Raw genomic sequence first — 24,192 nt, forward strand, 5'->3', positions numbered from 1 at the left:
GATTCCATGACAAACCCTCAGATGCATAACAATAACCTGAAGACTGATTAACCGTTGTTTTGTCGCAACCTAGTTATAATGTCATTACAAATTTTAACTGTCTTTAATTCGTTGGTTTGTTTCTCTGACGTTAAGCACAAAGTTACACATTGGACTATCTGTGATCTGTCAAATATCGAAACCCGATTTATAGCGTTGTAAGTCTGCAGATATACACATTGTGCCATTGGGGGGAGGGGTTTATTGGTAAGTATAGAGTAGTCCAAGAGCTGGCGATGGATGGTATTGATTAACTGCTTCTCCTCTGGTTATTATTTCAAAAATACGAGATGACTAGCGCAGATAGCTCTCGACTAGCTTTGCTCAAACTTCAACAAGCAAAAAAAGATCAATAGCGCCCAGTGTTGTGATTGTATTACTGAAATCCAAACAAGTGTATCTGAAAACAAACGTTTTTATATTTGCTTAAATTCACAAAATTGGGGGGGTTTCATTACACTATGTAACAAAATTTTTACTTTTTCTTGTTGCTGGGCAGAAAGTGTTATTTCCCAATTGCTTATGCCTAAAGTAGATGGAAAAGACCTATTTTTCTCTTCAAACTTTGCTTTTGTGACCTGGGAGCGAATAACGAAAACATAATGGGAGATTATATTATATGGGAGAGCTGATACGTGAAAGTGATTTACATGACAGTCGCAAATCTCGAAAAAGTATTCACTTCTAAACATTTTTGTATAACTTCAGTATAAATACTGTAATTCTTGATTCATATGTTGTTTTATTCAGACCTTTTGTAAATCAAAATGTGCAAATTTGCCCGTTTTTACATAGAAACCAGGTTAATTTTTAAATTTCATTATCCAGATCACAGAAGCAAAGTTTGAAGGGAATAATGGCCATTTTCTTTACTTTTGCCACATAAACAATTAAGAAATAACACATAATATCCAGGAACAAAATTTGTGTTACATAGTGTTATTAGTTTTTAGTATTACCTGATGTTTACGTGATATTAGAAAATGAAATATCTAAATATTTTTTAAATGTTGTTAAGCTGTTTTATAAGGTTAAAATACTTTGTTTTGTATCCATTTTTCTGACTTACTCGTTTAACCGTAGAATTTTGATATCATAACTCGATAATATTCTCTCATAAGAATGTTCGAAAAGCAATAAAATAATCAACTGAAAAACGTTTTGTCTTAATGAATTATATTATCATAAGTAATGATAAATAAAACAACAGGTTTTCCTTTAGCTGCACCATTGAAAACCATGTAATTTCACAATTCGTTTTATTCATAAGTGACTTATTTTTATGTTTATCAAAACTCGGAATTTAGTATTTTTTGTTTATAAACATGCTGTTTATTCACCAGAGGAAAATATATTTAATGACATTTTGTTCTTGCATGTAAAATGTTTGAAAAATATTAGTTTTAATGTTGCATGATTTTTTCAAAAGGTTTTTTCTACGAAAAGTAGATTTCAATACTCGTGGTGTGCACAGCACATTTAGCCCATTGATTAGGTTTGCGCTTAAAAACAAAGTAGTTTATAGAATATTATGAAAACCGATTTTCCTTACTGCTGAAGATACAAAACACATTAAAATCACGTTTGATCTACATTATTTGACCTATCTGAAATCACACATTCCAATATTATTGATTCATGACCTTATATTGTAGTTTGATTTACAATTTTATGCTTGTGTTTATTTATCGCGTCTTTATATGTAGTGTGTATAGATCAAGCCGTTTAATCTTGCTTGATTCATCCATCGTTTTTCAATAAAATAGATCGTTTAAAAGACACACGTGTTGTATAAATCGAATATTACAAAAAGTAGGATAAATACTTTGTATCAACTATATATGTTTACAAAACGGTACTATTTAAGCTGTAATATTGTTGCAGACTGGTCGTATTGTTTTACCTTGTAATCCAATTGGCATGATCAGTCAGTTTAGAAGTTCCAAACTGCCTATTTAAACAAATTTACAGTGAAAGTCGGTCACTTAAAAAAATCGCTTTTTTTAACACTTTTTAATAACTACCACACCAAAAAATGAATGATTACTTTTACAAATGTATCTCTGCGCCAAATGGAGCAATGTTTCATCAAGAGGAGCCAGGAATATTAAGAATTGCCTCAAGCGAGGTAAGCAAAACATATTAAATATTACTTACACTTTTTCAACATATATTTCTTGTGGCAGAAACGCCATAAGAAATTAATATTTTCAGAAATAGATTTTTGAGCACACGCCATGCTAACGATTCACAAACATGTAAAATCATTTGATTCTTGACTTTATCCAGTTAATGATAATTGCTGCCATTACATGTTTATTGTTTGGAATTAAGCACAAAGCTACAAAATGGGGTCGCTCTGCCTACCTCGGGTATCGAAAACCGATTTCTAGCGGTGTGAGATCGCAGACATATCGCTATGTCACTGGGGGTGCCGCTGAATGGGTTATATCGTTAAATAATTAACTGATACTTACATACCGACAGAGAATGGACTGACGTTGGTTCCCAAGTAGGATACAAATGATACGGTACACAAAAACGATTGTATTACAGTAGTTGATAATATTAACTGTTTCATTGGACTATAATAATTTTTTCTCGAGTGTTTCTCTTTTATTTTTATTTATCAATAGTACTAAATCCGTTTGATAGATTTCATAAAACAAGATTATCATCTTTAAAAACAAATACTTATAGTAGCTTAGTATAAATGACATAAATTCTGTAAGCCAGTGTTTCAAAAAACGAACATTAGTGAGAAAGTATGCATTTGTCAAGTGAGTTTTGAAAACTAAAGTAATGTAAACCGGATTCAGATATTTAACTGAAGATTGTTATATTAAGAAGACGTTTCTTTTCCCGTCTCATTACTTTTAACAGTCAAGATTTTGGTGAAATACTTGAAATAAAGTTTTGTTTGCAAAACATTTTAAGTAATGGAAAATCACAAAATTCTCTTATGAATATCGAAGCAGCCTGAATTTGTGAAATAAACGTATTTGTTTGACATATGATGAGAGACGTTTTCGTGATGATTTCTCTCAGAAAAGCAAACATCTTCTAGACATTGTTATGTTTTCGAATTTCGCGCAAAGCTACACGAGGACTATCTGCGCTAGTCATCCCTAATTTAGCAGTGTAAGACTAGAGAGAAGGCAGCTAGTCATCACCACCCACCGCCAATTCTTGAGCTACTCATTTACCAACGAATAGTGAGATTGAGCGTCACATTATAACGCCCCCATGGCTGAAAGGGCGAGCATGTTTGATGTGACAAGGATTTGAACCCGCAACCTTTAGATTACGAATTAAGTGCCTTAACCACCTGGCCATGCCGGGCTTCTTCCAGAGAAAAAAACAACAACAGTATATTCTTCTGCTAACATTAAAAAGACTCAACGTGAAGAAACTGTCTTTGTCTATAAATAACTGTTTTACTTTCTTGCTGTATCCCGATTACAAGACCACTTTAAAAACTGCTCGTTTGACGAAGTGTTTTAGGACTGTATCACATATAAAAGACTGTTTAATGTAGGTATTATTAATTACTTAATTTTGTTTTTGTAACTCAGTGAAGCCGAGGTTATCGTAATTTCTAGAAGGCCAAAGTGATAGAAGAGCAGGAACAGGAGAAAGGTAAAAGAAAAAAAAGTTAGAAAACGTAAAATTAGCCGTCGTAGGAGTGAGAGGTGTAACGGTTGGTATGCTAGAATGAACTTAACAATTTCAAAGAGATAATGAAAATAGTTTGTCTTCTTAAATGGTGTTCTAAAGTAAATGACCCGTCTGTGTAAACTTTGATTAAAAAGCAGACGATTATTGGAAATTTAGTATACAACTATGGTAACTCACGTGACAGCGTAAGTAAATTATATACTGATACTAATGTAATAAAAAGAGATAAAAATACTTCGATTTGTCAACTGAATTTTAAAACAACTGAGTGGACAAGAATAGATGTATAGTGTTTAAGATATAAAAAGTAAAAAAAAAAAGTTTAAATATATATATTATTTTAAAAATAAGTGAAGTACATCTTGTTCATTTATTGTCGAATTTACTACCTCCTACTATAGAATAATTATTAGCCCAACACACCCATATATTTACATTACTATATATATTACTAAAAAGTAGTTTCTGACAGATTGTGAATCTTAGGATTCGCAATTTATTGATGCAAAATCGCGCTCTAATCTTACAAGACGTGAGTGCATTATGTGAATAACAGTAAAATCTCATTATTCGATCATATAACAGTGGCCCAAAAATTGGTTATGAGTGCTTTTGACTGACCATTTTTAATCATTTGAATCAACTGTCCAATTTATTTGGCCTGGCATCGCCAAGCGTGTTAAGGCGTGCGACTCGTAATCTGAGGGTTGCGGGTTCGCATCCCCTTCGCGCCAAACATGCTCGCCCTTTCAGCCGTGGGGGCGTTATAATGTAAAGGTCAATCCCACTATTCGTTGGTAAAAGAGTAGCCCAAGAGTTGGCGGTGGGTGGTGATGACTAGCTGCCTTCCCTTTAGTCTTACACTGCTAAATTAGGGACAGCTAGCGTAGATAGCCCTCGAGTGGCTTTGCGCAAAATTCAAAAACAAACAAACAAATTGTTGGTAAAATATAGCCCAAGCGTTGGCGGTTGGTGGTGATGATTAATTCCTCTAGCCTTACACTACTAAATTAGGGGCGGCTAACGCAGATAGCCCTCGAGTAGCTTTGTGCGAAATTCAAATCAAACGAACAAACCAATTTATCTGAAATAAAATCATCGAAATTGAGGAGATAAATAGGTACTTTAGCACAGAAACTGTGCTTAAAAATTTCCTATCGACCAGAGACAGAAAGTGTGTGTCTGATAAAGAAATTTGTTAGGTATATAAACAAAATAAACTCCTAGTGTTTTCCACACACGATTAATATGTTTAAATGCATAAAACCTATTAGATGTTTACAATATAAAAATTGTAAATGGCTATTTTAAAAAGTCTGTTCTCTGTTATCACGTGATATCACAAATAAAGAAACATAAAGAGTAGTATCGTTAGTCAAACCTTGAAACCTTAAAGATAATGTATCTTATATAATAAAATGTAGGCGCATTTGTTCTTATAAAAAGTAGTACGTATTGACAGAATATAATTTTTGATTGAAAGATATCGCTTCAAGTTAATCTAACTCAAAGCAACAGTGTTTCTGTAACTTAAAATACTACCTTGGTATATGTCACTCATCCAGCATGGGCTCTCTATTGGCACAATGGTATGTTTGCGAACTAACAAGGCTAAAAACCAGTTTTTGATACTCGTGGTAAGCAGAGCACAGATAGCCCATTGTATAGCTTTGTGTTTAACTTAAAACAAACAACAACGAATAAACAAATCCATTACGGTAGTTGGCAGGAGTCCTTAAAAGTTTACAATGTTAAATCTGATATTCAACTTCATCCCAAAATCACCCAATACGATTGAGTTTTGTTTGTTATCTTTGCCAAAGAAAATTAATAAAATCACTCTCACTTTCTTTTAATGAATTTCAGTGTTTCTTTTTCCGTTAGTAATACTTACCTTATTACGTGAACGAGCAGTATCATGATAAGTCCTAATATAGCTTGAAATTACAAGATATTCATATGTGCATAAAGATAAAGAATGTATACATATATCTTTAAGCTACTAGTATTTATAAGCAAAAATAACTCTCAGTAAGGTCTTCTACACTGTACTGTATTGCACAGTTGTTGTTTCTCGCCAACTTTCGCAGAGGCTTATACTATGGAAATTATGATGTCGGGCAGTAGTACATAATCATAGCCACCAGAATAATCACAACCGACGATGGAAGATGTATTTCCTAGAGCAACACAAGGCTTAGAACAATTTTATTACCTAAAGCGTGATTGACCTCACTATTCTGTAACAATAATAATTAAAGAAAATTTAAGATAGGTTATGAATATAATACGATTTACAATATGAAAAAGCTGCGATTCTCTGATTCATTAGTTGCTTAACTTGGCTACTGATGGTGTTCTTGGCCTTAATTCCAAGATCATCTTCATTGACATGAATCATTAAGATGATTTATAAGAACCGTAAGTCATAATAAAGAAATCATTGCAATGCAGTTTTGTTCTATGAGAAACTCCTCTGGTTTTCAAAGAATGTTCATTAAATATGTGTATAGAGCAGAAAATATCAATTTTAGTTAAAGCATTTAAGAACCTAAATATAACTTTGGAATTGAAACATTAGTGTTAATTTTCTTGTACAAATGCACAGTAAATAAGCTAAAACTAGCAGTTATTTACATTGTGAAAAATATAAATACTAATTTATTAAATCTGTTATGGAACTGGCATGTTTTCGAAATGAAGTATAAAACAAAATTAATTACTTCATACCAATTAATATATTATTTTGGTTTTCTTCATTTTGGTAGATAAGTTGATTTTTTGTGTGTAAATTAGCTACGCTTGCTTATATATATATAATAATTAAAGTTGAAGATTAATCTTTTCACAGTGGTTGCCGTTTATTAAAGTCGAACAACAAGAAGACACTGTTCGTATTTGTGGACCGATGGCTAACCTATTCGAAATGCTCTCTCGGTATATGCCTTTTTGGTTAGTGTTTAATAATATTTAACATATCTCATAGAATTGATTTCCATTCACCTAATTATTGACAATTGTATATAAGTGATACCTAGACAGAAGACGTGTTAATTTATGGCTGTTGTCATATATCATATAAAATTTAAGAATTTAACAATCTTTTATTTTTACAAATAGTTTAATGTTGAAAGTGATGCACGTTACTTTCAACATCAAAAAAATTATTTTCTCGTTGCTATTTTTCTGATATTTTTTTGTTTTATTTCAAATATAGATGTTTCAATAAACACTTTAGTAACATTCTGTTGTTTTTGTGTCTGAATAACACGCGGTCACCTATATCCTAAAGTGTCAAACAGGGCTGACTTTTGAAGTAGGCGACCCTAGCACATAGTGCCCATTACAAGAGGCGCCAAAATCGACTCTGCAAGTAGAAATTCTTGTCAGTTTTACAGGGGCAGGAGCACCGAATACAAAGTTCGCACAGGCTATACTTTTTCATTGGGGCGGTTCTAGTACTAAATAATATTACTATATTACAAATTTGTAGCATGCATGTCAAATCAAGATTTTGCTGCAGCTTAGGTTAAAACTGTTTCTGATTTGAAACGAAAATGAATAAAAGTAAGAGAATTTATGACATAGATATTATAAGGCTTGCAGAACTAAACTGTTGTAAAAAGTTTTTAAATGTTTTATAGGTACACTCTCTTTGTTCCCTCGGATCAAAACTGGGGAGTTGATTTTCCAAATGGAAGTTGGAATGGTATGATTGGAATGCTTCAACGCAATGTAAGTAACATAAATAAATAGGTATTTTTACAAACTAATTGACTTTGATTCCACCTAATCTTAAAGTATAACCATTTATGCTATAATTGCCCTTTCATTTTTCATTTGTATTTAATGAATTAGCCTTAGTGAAGGAAACGTTTTGAAATGTTTTATACATAAACTTATAGAGAGCTACTTTTATATAAATTATATTCAGATCAATCCATTGATGCTACAATAATGAGATTTGTAATTTATATTTTGTTGCACCCCAGTGTATAGCTTACAGTTTGTTTCTTAACTGTTTATATAATGCCCTTTCATGATGAATAAGTTTGTGATTTAAACCTGTGTTGGAGGTCATCAAAGATCTACTCATTTAACTGATTTAATTAAAATAACTATTGGTGTATGACGGCAGTGTATTACCATGCGCTGTGCAACATATGTGATTCATTAAAACTGATAGATTTTCTTTAAACATGGTATCTGAATACTTAAAATAACACAGTACATTTGTTTACTAATGCATTATATTAAAATAACTAGTGCAGACCTGCAAAACGTTTGCAGGATATTAGTCTATAATTTGGAATAGTACTCCGATAAACACAATCTTTCTGGTTGTTTTTTCCTCAAACTCTATAACTGAATCATAACTTTTCACTCTGGGAGAAGCCACATATAGCTCACAATGTGTTCAAACAGGATTAGAAATATAACCTTCATCAAACGTCTTGCCCTGTGACTTGTTTATAGGCATGAAATATGAAAGTTTAATTGAGAATTGCTTTCTCTTTAGATGAAAATGTAGGTTTATATCTGTCGGGCAAGAATAAACATCCCACCTCCTAGAAATTTGCTTGTTATGGTTTCTGCATCTATCATATTGAATTTGCTAATACAACTTCCTACAATATGTCCTCTCGTTGCTCTAGGAATAACTGGTAGGAGATGTCTAAAATAATCTCTCATCAAAATAGCCTTCCCTCCGAATATAACATTGTAATTATGCATAGGAGTAACCAATCTATAGGCGGGGAGCAATATGTTGACATCACTGGAGCCTCAACCTATTTCATAAATTTTGCTTTTAGTTTTCATATGAAGACTCATTTATTGGTTGCATAATTTTTAAAAGGCCATATACAGCTGGGCCTACGATCAGAACAGTAGAAACTAGGTCAGTTGAAGCACACGGCAAAGGTACATGTGAGTATTTTAAACAAAAGTTTTCCCTGTTCTTGCAGGACCGTAAAAAAGAATGGTTTGCTTTCTTTTTCCAAGACAACATGCAAGATCTCATCAACGATTACTTTTGTATAATGGTTAGGTTTTTCTTTATCACGATATCTTTTGATTTCGTCTTCTAGAATATCGATGTAATCTTCTTCATAGAATAATGCATTTGTCAAAGGACATACTGGTAGTCCGAAGTTTTGTAAAGTCGTACCACTGCACGTCAAAAATTCTTCAAGGTGACACAGTAAATAAGGATATGCTGTTTATCCAGAGTAAGTGTTTTAAAAGTTTTAATTCATTCCCCTCTTAAATTTATTCCACAGCTCGAGAGGAATCTTTACGATCACAAAAAAACGCAAATCGTAGAGTAAAATGTCATAGCTGAGAAGGCGCTGAATGCGGAGTTACATTTAACAAAATTTTCTCACACTTAGAATCGTTGTCTGATACTCCTAATTCACTTACTGCATTTTGTATATAGAACACATTTTCTGTTCACCTTTTGGTTTGTAAACAGTAAGCAGATCCTGAAACGATTCGGCATGGCCAAGTGCGTTAAGGCGTGCGACTCGTAATCGCATCCCCGTCGCGCCAAACATGCTCGCCCTTTCAGCCATGGGGGCGTTATAATGTGACGGTCAATCCCACTATTCGTTGGTAAAAGAGTAGCCCAAGAGTTGGCAGTGGATGGTGATGACTAGCTGCCTTCCCTCTAGTCTTACACTACTAAATTAGGGACGGCTAGCACAGATAGCCCTCGAGTAGCTTTGTACGAAATTCCAAAACAAACAAACAAACAATACGGCTGCTGAACCGTACCCTGGTGTATGTAATGTGAATGCGCATTCGCATTTAGATGGTAAGTTGCGCTTATATTTTAAAAACTGACAAAAATGAGTATTATTGTGGTAGAAAATTAAAGTTTTAATAAATCTTTACCTATAATCACTTCAGGAAGTTGATGTGGCTCTTGGTCCCTTTGCTGTTACAAAAGATCGGTCAGAAGTTGTGGACTTCAGCTATCCAGTGATGTGCACTTCGAACGTTATCATTACAGCACGTCGTGAAGAAACAACCTCAATATTTATGTTTATGTCGTCCTTTGATTGGCAGGTAAGTCTGTGCTTAGTAAGTTTTTATAAATGTTTGAAAACATACGATATTATTTTTAAAAAGTCCAGATCAAAAATATTTAGTATCAAAATATGAACTATTATAACCTCCATTTAGGAATTCGTAACTAAAGTGTAAATTATTATGAGGTTTTAGGGTCCATTTTCTCACCATATAGTAACTTAAAATAATTTAGATGTGTTATTAATATTATGACATTTCACCTCATTTTTAGTTAAAATCAGGGATTCGATTCCCTTCGGCGGACTCAGCAGATAGCCTGAGGTGACTTTGCTAAATGAAAACACACATACATTTTTTATTCGATTTTATATAACGGTCTATCTGTTGAATAACTATATTACGGAGCTCTTATCTTTTTACCAAAAGTGATATTGGAAATATCATCTACCCGTCCAGGTTATGAACTTAAATGTGCGGTAGATGCTATAATAACTAACACAAAACTCTTTCACGCATTTCATTTATAACGAGTAATATTTTTTACAGTGTTAATTTTTACCTCACCATATAAGTTTCGCACTTTTAAGAACTCGATATACATATATATGTGTGTTTAAAACATGGCATACACTGTGCGAGGGTCAGGATAACTTTGTAGGAAGAAGTAGCGGAAAAATAGCATCGGCAAAGATAGTTTCTGTTACCCGCTTTCTATGCTCAGCTTCTAATGTCCTTTCACAGTTTTTCGTGTGGTTAATTAGTAGAGGGTTATTAACCGCAAAAGTGTTTTACAGGCCGAAGTTGTAAGGCCATGGTTAAAAGTGGGAAATGGGTATAAATCAAGAAGTAGCTCTTCTTATTAGCGTTATGGTGGCTGTTGTCGTACGAAATTCATCTGAATTTATGTATTATATTATTGCAATAGTAGCAACCATCTTTTTCATTGCATCCCTTCATATAGAGTGTTGGGGCACTATAAGAAAAATATAAGACGTTTGTGTGCTCCCTACCCCACTGTGTGTATGTTGTGGTATAGAAAAACTCAAGTAGTGTACTTTGTTTTCAGTCAAAGTGCTTTTTTCATTGGTATAGGAAGAAGTTGTGCGTCAGGAATGCTTGGCGGCTAGGTATGCAGATTTTACAATGAAAGACTGAAGGTATAAGGAGCTGTTAAAAGCAGCTTAATCTATGGGAGATTGGGACATAATCTCCAGAAAATTAATATAATAATATTAATTACAGGTTTTATACAAATCAGATATATAAAAGTTGGGTTCTACAAAAATTCTGGTTCTGATCGACAAATACACTACTGGCCAAACAAAATCTTAAGGCCAATGAGCATAAAGAAAAAATATGCATTTTGCGTTGTTAGACTCCACCACTTATTTAAGTAGAGCTTCGAAAGATGAAAATAAGAAAAGGGAAAATAAAAATAAAAAACCTTTTAGCATTTAGTAATCATGTTATTCGCCATGAAAAAGTCCTTTGTCCTGCGGGCATTGTGGATTGCAGCATTGTCCTGCTGAAAGATCCAATCATTTCCACACAAGCGAGGGCCTTCAGTCAATAAGGATGCTTTCTCCAACATGCCAATGTAGGCAGCTGCTGTTTGACGCCCCTGTATAACCTGAAGCTCCATTGTTCCATGGAAGGAGAAAGCACCCCAGATTATGGTGGAACCTTCTTCACTGTGTCATGTAGAAAATGTCTTCGATGGGATATCCTTATCGCCAGTAACGTTAGAAGCCATTTGGACCATCCAGGTTAATTTTTTTTTCATCAGAGAACAAAACCTTCTACTTCTATACGTCCTATGTTTGGTGCTTCTCAGCAAAGTTTAACCGAACTGTTTTGTGGTGTCGAAGGAGGCGTGGCCTTTGAAGACATTTACGTTTTTTATAGTCTTTCTCTCGTAGATGCTGTCTTATTGTTCTTGAGCTGCATTCTGCGTCCGTAATGGCCTTAATCTGGTTCGACGATCGGCTGGTGTCTTGCCGGACAACCCGTCGAATCCTCCTACTCAACGCCGGCGACAGTTTCTTGGGCCGACCACTTGAAATTCTCATTCCGTATCCCTCAGGGTCTTTTAAGAAATTTGCAACAGCAGTTTTACTCACCAGCTCGACAATTCTGCCACGTTCAAACTCTGTCAACTTTTTAGCCTTTGCCATGTTTTTACCCAATGTAACACAGGAGATGTCAGTGGGAGATGTTGACAACGCTAATGCTTGAACAGGAATGACTAAATTTCGTTATGTGTTTACTGATTAACGCTTCGTTTAAGTATGGTCTTAAAATTTTGATCAGCTAGTATTTAGGCTAATTTCATAGTGTTCACATTTTCCTTATTAAATGCTAAAAAAGTTTTTTGTTTTATCTTCCCTTTTCTTATTTTCATTTTTCGAACAATTACTCAATTTTTTTCTTTATGTTCATTGGCCGTAATATTTTGGCCAGCAGCGTATATTTACTGTGTCAAGAAAATCTTGATCATTTTGTAAAAAGATTATGAACCATCTATATCTAAAAGTACGAATGATGTGCAAAGTGTTATTACAGTCTTTTTTTACCAAGAAATTCTAGTTCAAGTGAATTTATTTTATTTGTTTGGGGTAAAGCACAAAGCTACACAATAGACTATCTGTGCTCTGCCAATCACGGGTATTGAAATTCAGTTTCAAGCTGTGGTCGAACGCGTTATCAATTAAAAAGAAATAGTTTACTGTGAAACAATGGCAAGTTTTATGAGTAAAATTGTCGTAAAATCATTTGTATTTGCTAATGCAATGCATTAACTAACCAGCTTTCTTGAAATATTTTGAAATTGTTGATGAAGGGCCTTTTAATTTTATCAAAAAGAAGACTAGTTTAAAGGTTATTAACACTAAACTAAAGTTGTGTTGTTTTGGTTTCGGAGCTCTTTGTGGTAGCTTTATTGGGAACGGCAGTAAAGCTATATCTCGTTTTGTATGGTTTCGGAATAAAAAGTAGTTTAGATATCACATCGTAAAATTCTACAAAATATACGCTCAAAGTTACATTTAAATTGTTTTGTGTCTGTATTATATTTTCTTTATCAGTTATAATGTACTTATATTAATCGTGACACAGGAAAGTTTTAGTGCTTTAAAAGTAAACCGTAGTCCCAATACAATTTTAAAAAAATGAAAATAGACATAATGACCGTGTTATTGGCAGGAGTTTTGACCTCCGCTTTGTGAAATTGTATAGAATCTAAATATCCAATAAGTTATTTCTTACTCATGACGTGTTCATCGTTGTTAATGGTGAATTTCTTTAACTATTTTATACTATACATTTATGAATTATATCTTCAAATGTGTTTACCTATTTTCTTAAAAATGTAATTACTTTTAAGATTATTACTCCGTTTATATAAAATTTTATTAAGCAAGTTTCTAATCACCTGTTTAGTAGTTTTCAATAAAATCTAGGTCATTGCTCATTTATAATAATAACTGAAAAGTCACCATCATACAGGATAAAAACCTTGTTTGATCTCACTAGTAAAACGTTACAGCATATGTGCAGTTTGCAGTTGATATTCCTAAGCTTAAGTAGTGTAAGAGTGTGTTTTCTTATAGCAAAGCCACATCAGGCTATCTGCTGGGCTGGTATAAGAAATGTGAGGTTTTGTTATAAATAACTTTACATTACTGAGTGTATATAAACATTAATCGAGGGTCTAATGAAGGTAAAATGTATTTTAATTTTATCTTTTTTGTAGTTTACTCACTAGAAATGTCAGAAAACTTATAATGCTTCCAGCAATAGAAGCAGAGATGCCGATGATAGTAAAGTATTGATTTGACGCGTTGTTGAATACACGACTACGAGTTGGATCATCGCATTATGGTCCTATAGAGTCATAATACAGGGTGTTCGGAAAGTCACTGTGCAGTTTGAAAGCAGCGATAACAGCATTCATTCAGTCTATTTCAAGCCAGCAACTGATAGCGATGTATAGAAACAAAACAAAAAGGATCCAAGCCTGTATTGATGCCAACGGGGGTCACTTCAACATTGTTTATAATTGTCATTCATATTTACCTCCTGTATTTTATATTGAAAATGTCTGTTAATAAATATATAAGTGCACAGTGACTTTTCGAACACCTTGTTTATTGGTTCAGCGCATTGTCGATATTTGGTGAACTACGTGTTCGATCAAGATATTATGGCCTTGTTGCTTACTTCAATATGCTTAGAAATAGACATTCTTACTGTCAATTTTGACAAGGCGTTGAGCCATAAAGTATGATTTGTGATTCTGTTGGTTTACTAATTACAGCCCTATAATGTGCTTGTTGGGTTCTTACAAAGGCTGGTAATTTTTACAGTTGTTGCAGGTGATTTGTTGGCCATAAATTTCAACACTAAACAGACAGCACGCCATCCACTTGTATTAATATAACACATTCAAAACAAATCAAATGTATATGAAAAATCCAAGTCCTTACACTACTGTTTACCACGGTTGAATCTAGAGCTTTAAATATTTTTTCGTCAAACGTCCACACAGTCTGACTCAGTTACTTTAGAATCTAATCGCCAAGACAAATTCTTCTTTCTATCTCTGTTGTTACAATATAAACTGTGAAACTTTCACTTTAGTAATCGCTCGTTATAGATAAACTGACAATCACGCAATCTAACTTTACCTTTACTAACTTACTTCCTCTCTGTATCAAAACATATTTATAACATAAAATAGAAAAGTCTAGAAATATCTAGCTATCTAGTAGCAATAATATTACAAAAACGAGAACAACTGAGAAGTCTAATACAACAACTAAATAGCATAAACAATGTGAGACTCTTACAAAATATTGTAACAAAACTTGTCATAGCTATCAGGTTTAAAATAATTCATTTTTAACACTCTTGTTATGAAAATTCTTGTAGTGAATTTGATGAGTTCTCAATTCTGTTTCTTATGGTAACAGCATCTGTGCTGACAGTCAGTCTTTTCTTCTTTATCACAAGCACAATCATTGTAGGTAGTTCCAACTTTTTGTAGAAATTTCCACTATTGCTTGTTGGTGATGGACTTGCACTATTTTGCAATGTGCCCTATTTTATAATAAATATAGTATCTCTTCTATCTTTTATCTGTTAAGTTCTTGTCACTCTTGGTGGTATCCTGTTTCTGGTCAGCCACTCTGATTTTCAACTTTAACTTGTTTTACAATAGAAATTACCGATTGTACATCCAACAAATAAGGCAGAGCCAATTTACGATAATAATTACTCAAAGTTTATCTAATCACAATAAGAATAATTTTACCTTAACTGATATTCTAATTCTAATTTCTTTAATTCAGTAGCATCTGTCTCACCTTCATCTATTAACTAGTGCATCGTGACTTTACATTTAACCACTAAACTTCTAATTTCTTGCTTTCTCGTTAAAATCTTAACAGGTAACTAACAGTGCTTAGCTAATAACATTGAATCAAATTTTTTTAAATTGTAAAATTGTTTCAGGGTGGGGTTTTCTAAACATTTATCTACTTCAAACATCATACTAGCTACTTGTTGGTTTCGCTTTAAAACCTAAATTCAATTCAATTTCATTTTACTCTAAAATCTATCAATAAATAATGATTAATTACATTAATTTCAGATCCCAGATGAGTCCCCAGTGTCTGCTACGACAGAAGTTACTCACTGTGAAACCAAAAAACAAGATAGAGCCAATTTTCAATAATAATTTTTCACAAATTTGCCAATACTGCGTCATAATTGTGTAAATATTTCATTGTAAAAATATTATTATTGTGAATTGAAGTCAAAGTCAAAGTCAATAATTTCTCAATAGAAATGCCTTGACAAGTTCAATTTCACTGTCACATACAATTCCAGCTTTTTTCTAACCGCCATACACAATTCCGCATTTTCTGAAAACTTGAGCGTGCTGACTTTCTGAAGTCAGGTCTGAGAAGAAGGTACTAGTTTGACAACGTCATTAATGACATTTTAAACCATACAACTATAGAAATATCTAGAGTGTAAAATCTTCTGCACGTGAATTTCATTACATCCTCTGTGAAAAGTTTGATTCTAGTAAGTTCGTTGATCTCCAAACTACATTCTATAAAATGTGGCACAAGTGTTCCCGAATATTTAATAACTTTTCCATAATCAGAAATATTCGATGAGAATCAATCATATTAATTATGCTAAGGATTTGACCATGTTTATTTGACTTTTAAATTTTGACCAGTTATTAAGTTCAATATTAAAAACAGTAAGATTTATGTCTAACCTTTTTTTTTCTATTTTGTGTTTGTATTTTTTCAGTTTCCTTTTTTTTAGTCTATATTTCTCTCTTCTTTGCCTTTCCTCTGTTGACACTCTTTTCTCTATTTTGTGTTGTTTAACAAGCTCTAATAGAGCTCTATCTTTCAACGTAAGTCGCTCACTTCTCATTCAATTTATCAAAATTAGTTGACATGGTTATACATCATGTTTAATATCTACTCTGTTCTCCTTATCTAAATAAGTATTAAATATTAGGTCACTGAATAAAGTAAATAATAATTGTTGTATATCCAATATTTTTGATCCCATACTTGGTTTGAAACTTCAATGACGTATTGAATCAATACGTTATGATTCTTGAATACCGACACGCAAAATCATAATCTTTTGTAGACATGATAAGACTGAAACATTGTGTTATCATTGACTTATTTGGCAACATGTTGAATTGGAGTTACACAGAGTGCTTTTGCTTGCTTCACTGGTGTTTGTACAAACATATCCACCCCTCGTTCCAAATAGAAAATTTAACTTCCATTGAACATGTGTACCAAATTATATTTATTCTTAAAAATAATATATGGCTTAATAAAATTAAACTGTTTACATATCCCTCGCATAAATACAAAATAAAATTAAAATGTCAACTAGGAAAAATCAAGCATATTGTTGCAACATTATTCTTTCATGGGCGACTTCTTTTAAAACTATCCAGGAAAAATTATTCAACAATCAATCTGCGTAACAATAACAAATTACCTTATTAATTCTTTAATTTTTATATAAGGTTCAACACATGCACACTGCCATAAATTGTAGGCCTACGTTAGAAATGAAGTTAATTAATGTAAAATAACATAACTTACACAAAATAATTTGATAAGCATGATAGCATATTTTATTTCATAAAAACAGTTTTAAAATTACAATTTGAAAAATTGCCTTAAATTTACAAAAAAAGTTCTCTTGACGTTCTATGGCCTGTAGTTAATAAATAAATTGGAACATTGAAAATATAACTTACAAAACTGCCTCATTCCTGGATTGTGAAGTCCCTTAAACAATCTTAGTATAAAAATAACAAATTTACACTACATTTCCAATTCATCAAGTCTTTTAGTGGCCCTTTCTTAAAGACATGTGGCATATGGATGGAATTCCTTCTAGTTTCTTGTTGTTGCTGGCCATTCTGATTATGAGAGAGTTCTCCTTAGATAGGTGATTGGATGAATCCACTGCTAGCTCTAAACTTTATTATTATTTAGAAGTAGATTGAATGACACGCTGGACTCCCCCTCAGATTGAAGTTCTGCTGACAAGTTCTTCTCTGGAGTTACCCAATTAAAAAATATGTAATGGATGATTTTTAGATTGGATCACATTTCTTTTTGGATGCTGTAAACCACGTTACTGATTCTTTACAGTACAGGATGTGGCTTTTCTCAGCACCTGCTTAACCTTAGAGCTCATCCATAACATCATCTCAGTGGAATACAGTCTTATCAGCATTAACGCTCTAGTTATTTTTTATTTTATCACCAGTTGTTTTAAGTCTTTCTTGGATCAAGTAATATGTTATTGATGGTTTTATTTATTTCTCTACAAGGCTCTTTCAACTTTGCGTTCTTTGGGTGAGAGTACAGAAGGTTCAATATAACTTTAACATATTTTACAAAGGATGAACTATGTCAGGGAGAGATTTTACAAAATGACAATAGTAAAGAGCACACTTATATCTAATCTTATATCAAGCAGTTTCTTTTGCGTTTGCCACTTCTGGACGTACTTAATCTTTGATGGATCTATATACACTTCTTTTATACTAATTATATGCCATAAGAAACTCACATTTTGATGAATAATTCATAGTTTTTGTGGTTTAGCTTAAAGTTCTCTTTCTTCAACTAATCTAGAACTTAGTTCATCAATAAAGTTATCAAAGATCTTCCAATGTATAATTATATCATCCAAGTAAATTAGTACGAAATTCTATAGTAACAAAAAGACAAACCACTCTTTATTAATCGTCGAAATGTAGCAGAAGCATTACATAATCCAAATGGTGGTATGACAAATTACTACAAACCATTTCCTATGATAAAGTTTATATTCTCTCTACTTGCTTTGTCAGCTTCTACTTGCCTATATCCATTGTTAAAATCCAATATTCAAATATATTTTGATCCCTATAAAGGTAGCTTCAATCTTGGCATTCCTTTTTTCAACTTCTTTCACCTTCCAATAGCCCATAGAGACCCTCTAAATCTATCTTTATTCACAAGCGCAAAAGGAGATACTCATGGACTACAACTTAATTATATACCTTCCTGTTATTTCATGGTTTCTATCTCTTTCAAAGCCTTAGCCTGTTTTGCGAGTGAAATCACGTATTGGAGCTGGATCTCTACTTTGGCCTAAGTCATGAGGTCCACAGGAGAAGGTGTCTTAAATTTAGAATTTAACCTATTTTCTATGTAAAAACGGGCAAATTTGCACATTTTTATTTACATAAGGTCTGAATAAAACGTATGAATCAAGATTTACATGTATTTATACTAAAGTTATACAAAAATGTTTAGAAGTGATTAGTTTTTCGAGATTTGCGATTGTAATGTAAATCACTTTCGCGTATCAGCCCTCAAATATAGTCTCCCATCATGTTTTCGTTATGCGCTCCCACGTCACAAAAGCAAAGTTTGAAGAAAAAATAGATCTTTTCCATTTACTTTAGACATAAGCAATTGGGAAATAACACTTTCTGCCCAGGAATAAGAAAAAGTAGAAATTTTGTTACGTAGTGTTATCTAACTGCTGACACTGATAGCTATGAGGCCTCGACAGCTCAAGTTGTACAAATATTGTGAGTGAGGTGGGAAGTTCTTCTTATGAAAGGGTTTGAAATCATACTTTTTACATATTTCCTCAAAGGTTACTACTTCTGATGTTCTTTAACGTGGAAGTCCTGCCAAGTATAGGCATGGCCTGGTGATTAGGATACTTGTGGAATCTATTTGTGGCAGGTTTGAATCCTCGTCAATGAGCATGTTAGTCCTTTCTGTCATATTTTATTGTGACGGGCAGACGTTTAGGCTAGTTCTTGGAGCTTCGATTTTTACCATCAGTCACACTTATTCATTTAAATTAGGAGAGAGTCGCGAGTTTTGCTCGAAGAGTTTACATAAACGGAATTATACAGAACACCAGTCTTTAATAGTACTTTCTTAAGACGTAACTACAAAAATTACATTACTTGTTGACTTAATTCAGTTAGTTTCTCAGCAGTTCTATCAGTTCCTTTATTATTCTTAACAACTCTTCAATCACAATTATTAGAGATATACACAGATATAGTAAAGTTACTAGCTATATTACACATTTAGTTTCTTGATCATACCGATCGACTAAGAGAAATAGAACTTGTAACTTACATCAAAGTTGGAGTGACGAACTGGCTTCCTTGAATATTGGATACCTTTAGTATCTTGAACTGCTTTCTGTCTTGGGGAACTGATTTGCGAACAACTTCTAAACTAAACTTTTGTTCTGGGGAGAACGAGTAAGTTTTAGACCGCAACACGAATTTAGTAATATTTAATCAATGTCCTCACAAGTTTCTAAGTATTGTGCATAGTGTCACTAAACTTTATTTGATACAAACAACTAACAGTAAAGAAGAATAAATTAAAAGAAGCTACTGAGCAAATCAATCCAATAGCAAAGAACACGAGATGCCATGTAACCTGCATGAAAAAGTATTTACACATAAACGATAAAAGCATAAACTTTTCTTACCTTTCAAGCTCATTAGAGAGCATGGATTACACATTCTTATCAGTCTGTTACTTTCAGCAATTGATAACTCAATTATATGAATCTCTCTTTGAAAGACGCCCGTTGTTTCCCTGCTTATGCTAATGTAAATAGCCCTTTGCGAGAAATTTATACCAATCACAAGTGTAAATAGAAAAGTAAATCAAATCAAAATATTCTACGATAATTCCAGTATTCCTCAGAAAATAACAACACAGAAAACATAGACAAATTCCTTTTGTTTGATTTTATGCCTGAAATTATCATTAAAATAACTAAGTAATTTTGTAATTTAAAAGTGGTGTAAAAACCACTTTTAAAACATTCACATTAGATAAGCTTCTTATTACTTATCTCGAAACAAGTAGTACGGAATGAACAAAAGTAATATGTACATAGTAACTAACATGAACGTGGTAAAAAGTATATTAAATAAGCCTTCCGTTTTGGAAATCAGTCCTAAGTAACGCCAAGGTCTCATGCGTAGATAGTAACTTGAAAACTCTACCTCATATGCCATTAACATCAAACAAAAATATATTAATAACATTTATGTTTATAAACTATTAAAATTATAACACAAAATGCTTTTAGTCCTAAACAGTAATAGTTGTCCTTGTAACATCACCAAACTTTGGCGGAGTTTATTCTTTTAGTATTCCTTTATACCAAATTTTTGTACTTTGTGTCATACCTGAAAAAGACAGACCAAGATAATGTGAAAAATATGCAGGATGTTTTCAACATTAAACATCATTCTGCCTACAAATAATTCTTTGCTGATTTACCACTGTATTACTATTATGGTCTTCCCCAGACTCATAAGAGTAAAGCTTTAACTAGTGAAACCAATTTTATATATATAGTTTCGATGTGAAGATTAGAGATTAATCAATAGGAGGATAAATGGATAAGAAGATGAATTTGACTTATAATGAAAAGATATAATATTATGTAACTCCTCATTAATTATGTTATCTAACACATTATTATAATTAGACTCGTTTCTCGAGACAGTAACTTACAGGTTTACGTACAAGATGCTAAGGAAAAGCGTAAAGAAAACTTAATGTACACTTTTATTTTTCATTCCGAACAGGTGTGGGTATTTCTTTTTATTGCACTGCTTGTTATAGCAGGAAGTGACATAATTTTGACTGCTATAATGGAAAGACCAATATCTATGTGCTCCTTATTTCAACTAGGAAGTACTTTTTGGAAATACACAACAATTCTTCTTCAACAAGGTCAGTTCTCCTAATGATTAGATCTTTCAAACTTGGTTTTCCTGTTTTTTTTATATTATATAGAAATGTGAAACATTAAAAAAATATATGATAAAAAAATGAACATATTAAATAGTTGTAGCGTTATTAACAACGACATAAAAATAAAATAATCTAATCTAATTACTATTTTTTCGATTTAAATCCAAAAATTCTGACCAAATGAACAAATTCTCCTTTCTTCACTGTTGCAATGAAGGATTAAGATTAGAAATTTTCAACTATTTTTATTGTTTTATATTAGCACACTTTTAATTACTTTGTAGTTTGTACTGATATATTACGACTTTACCTGACGAATATTATACATTTAGACTTACATTTTTTGTGAAACATATTCACAATGGATATCATATATCTATTCTGCATATTCGTTTTTAATGCAATGATAGAGGTTTTGCTAAGTATTTAAGAGCTTTAAATTATTTTATAAAGTTTTGTTTCCCTTTGCTTGACAGCTAATTTATATAAACTATATTTATACATTATAGGCCAGGTGGTTAAGGCACTCAATTCGTAATCTGAGGGTCGCGGGTTTGAATATCCATCACATCAAACATGCTTGCCCTTTCAGCCGTGGGGCGTTATAAAATACGGTCAATCCCACTATTCGTTGTTAAAAGAGTAGCCCTAGAGAAAGCAGTGGGTGGTAATGACTAGTTGCTTTCCCTCTAGTCTTACACTACTAAATTAGAAACGGTTAGCGCAGATAGCCTTCGTGTAGCTTAGTGCAAAATTCAAAACAAACCAAACCATTATATATATAATAATTTGTTGTTGTTATATATATCACATCAAGTAAAACCACACTATCAATAAGTTTATTTTTGTCTGATGTGATTCTGGTTACACGCAAGTGGAGTTTTTAGCACTGGCCAAAGCTCAAAGCAGAAGCTTTCTGCTTTTGATTATGGAGTTTTGTCGTAGTGAATTTGACAGTGCGTATTTTATGTAGTGTGGTGGCTTCCCTATTTTCGAACCACTGGCGACAGGGAGTCAACGATGGACTGCAAAATATTTTCACTCTGCGTTATTTAGATCATTCTAAAATAAGTTAATTTACTTTATTTCACTACTAGATGAAGTTCCCGTGCCCTGGATGGAAGTTATGTAAATTCATGATTAATAAAAGGTTATCTTAAGACATTACAAGTTGTTTATGTAATTGTAAAAAAACCGCTCATAAAAACTGCAATTCATAAAATATGAAACCGCATTTTTGCATGTGTCGTCACATAAATCCAACAAACGATCATGCCATATTTGATAAAAAATTATCAGTAGCGATCGCAGTAGTGGTAAAAAAACGTAAAAACGTCTGTATCAGCCCCTAAATTGAAAATTTGTACGTACCTTCGCATGGGCCTAATGAACCTCCATACCAATTTTAGTGAAGATTTATCTACATCATGCGAAGCAATTGCATGGGCACACAACAGAAAGTAATATTTTACTTACTTAATGTGTGTGTATTTGAATATAGCAAAGTCACATCGGGCTATCTGCTGAGTCCACCGAGGGAAATCGAACCCCTGATTTTAAGGGTTGTAAATCCGTAGACTTATCGCTGTGCTAGCGAGAAACATTTATTTAGATATATTTGCCTTATATCTTATATATATCTGCAGTAATATAGAAAATTGTTAACGGTTTTTCAATTTACAATAAATATATATATGTACTTAATGCCTAGTAAGTTACATATGGAAATATATTGCTTTGATATTAAATACAGTATTACTATACATCCTTTTGGATACTTTACCACAGTTTTCAGTTATGTTCATCTGAATTTTCTGTGAAAATTTCTACACTCGTAATACTTAACTCTGCTATAAATGAGTTTTATATTATCATTAGTATAAAATGAATTTTTAGTAATGATGCAAAATCTCAACACATTAACAACTAACTGCCTAAAGGAATGAAACTATTCAAAGCATACATTCATTTGCGTGGTTTTGCGTCTATTCTGTGTTTTTCTACATCACAAGTAATACATATAACTGTTTTCTAATCCTTTGGTTAGCATCAGCAAAGGTTAATAACATATGATTATTGTTATTGATTTCTTAAGTATCAGTTTTCAACATCCTGAAAAAGCTTTTAAGAAATCTCTTTAACTGAGAAATAGACATGTAAGTTAATTAGTAATTATTCAACAGGTGGTAAAATCAGCTACCTACCCTCATCTTTATGGAGAAGTAAACTCATAATGTGAGGTAAACCTCATATTCTAACATTACCCTTTCCGCTGCAACCATTACTATGTTTCAGCTAAAATGGTATTGTGTGTGTTTTCTTACAGCAAAGCCACATTGGGCCATCTGCTGAGCCAACCCAGGGAATCGAACCCCTGATTTTGCGTTGTAAATTCGAAGACATACGGCTGAACTAGCGGGGGGGTATAAAATGGTATTAAACTGATATAGCGGTTGAATCTTACTGTGTCGTTTGAGTCATGTCATAACGTTACGTCTGGTAATGCTATCTGACAATCATCTACTTTTTGTTGCAAAAGGGTATGTTTTAAGACTCTCATTTTCAGAGCACTTATCTCCCTGTTGATCTTCTATAATTCAGATACTGTGAGAGAACGATTGTTTTCTAGCACCTGTTTCAATAGTCCAATTGTTTATGAAATCCATAGTTGTTGCGTCCAGCTAGTTCAGCAGTAAGCCTCTATATGAAATAATGTTAATACCCGTTTCATTCTTCAGATGCATGAGGTATGTGTTAGTAGAACTGATGTATTATGGAAGAGCTGTGTTGTGAGTTGTATTGCTTTTTCAAACCGAAATCCTTCTTGTTTAAGTTACTTACTGATCACTGGAACATGTGGATGTCCTCGTGGATTCTCGCCTGTTACAAGATATTGCACTTTGCTTACCATGCTTAATGCTTACCTTTCAGTAAAGGTCTCTCCAAACTTTTCAGGCACTTCTACAAACACTCATAGAAACGCTTACCCTGTTGTACTGCATGCTCTTGTTTATTTAATTAATTTCAATATTTGTCTCTTTCCTTGTGTAAAAAGTCCTAATTGCGCTTGAGG

The 24,192-nt window shown here is 32.8% G+C and overlaps 1 protein-coding gene across 1 annotated transcript in view; it reads left to right on the forward strand.

Moving 5' to 3' along the window:
* Positions 1 to 2,119: 2,119 nt before the first annotated feature.
* Positions 2,120 to 24,192, forward strand: part of LOC143251659 (glutamate receptor ionotropic, delta-2-like) — a 43,342-nt gene continuing 21,269 nt past the window's right edge. The window contains exons 1-6 of the mRNA XM_076502919.1: positions 2,120 to 2,167; positions 6,569 to 6,669; positions 7,362 to 7,452; positions 8,685 to 8,762; positions 9,631 to 9,789; positions 20,951 to 21,098. Of these exons, the coding sequence (XP_076359034.1) occupies positions 2,120 to 2,167; positions 6,569 to 6,669; positions 7,362 to 7,452; positions 8,685 to 8,762; positions 9,631 to 9,789; positions 20,951 to 21,098 (625 nt within the window). The remainder of the gene's footprint in view (positions 2,168 to 6,568; positions 6,670 to 7,361; positions 7,453 to 8,684; positions 8,763 to 9,630; positions 9,790 to 20,950; positions 21,099 to 24,192) is intronic.

Source organism: Tachypleus tridentatus, chromosome 6 (genome assembly GCF_004210375.1).
Source record: "Tachypleus tridentatus isolate NWPU-2018 chromosome 6, ASM421037v1, whole genome shotgun sequence".
NCBI lineage: Eukaryota > Metazoa > Arthropoda > Merostomata > Xiphosura > Limulidae > Tachypleus > Tachypleus tridentatus.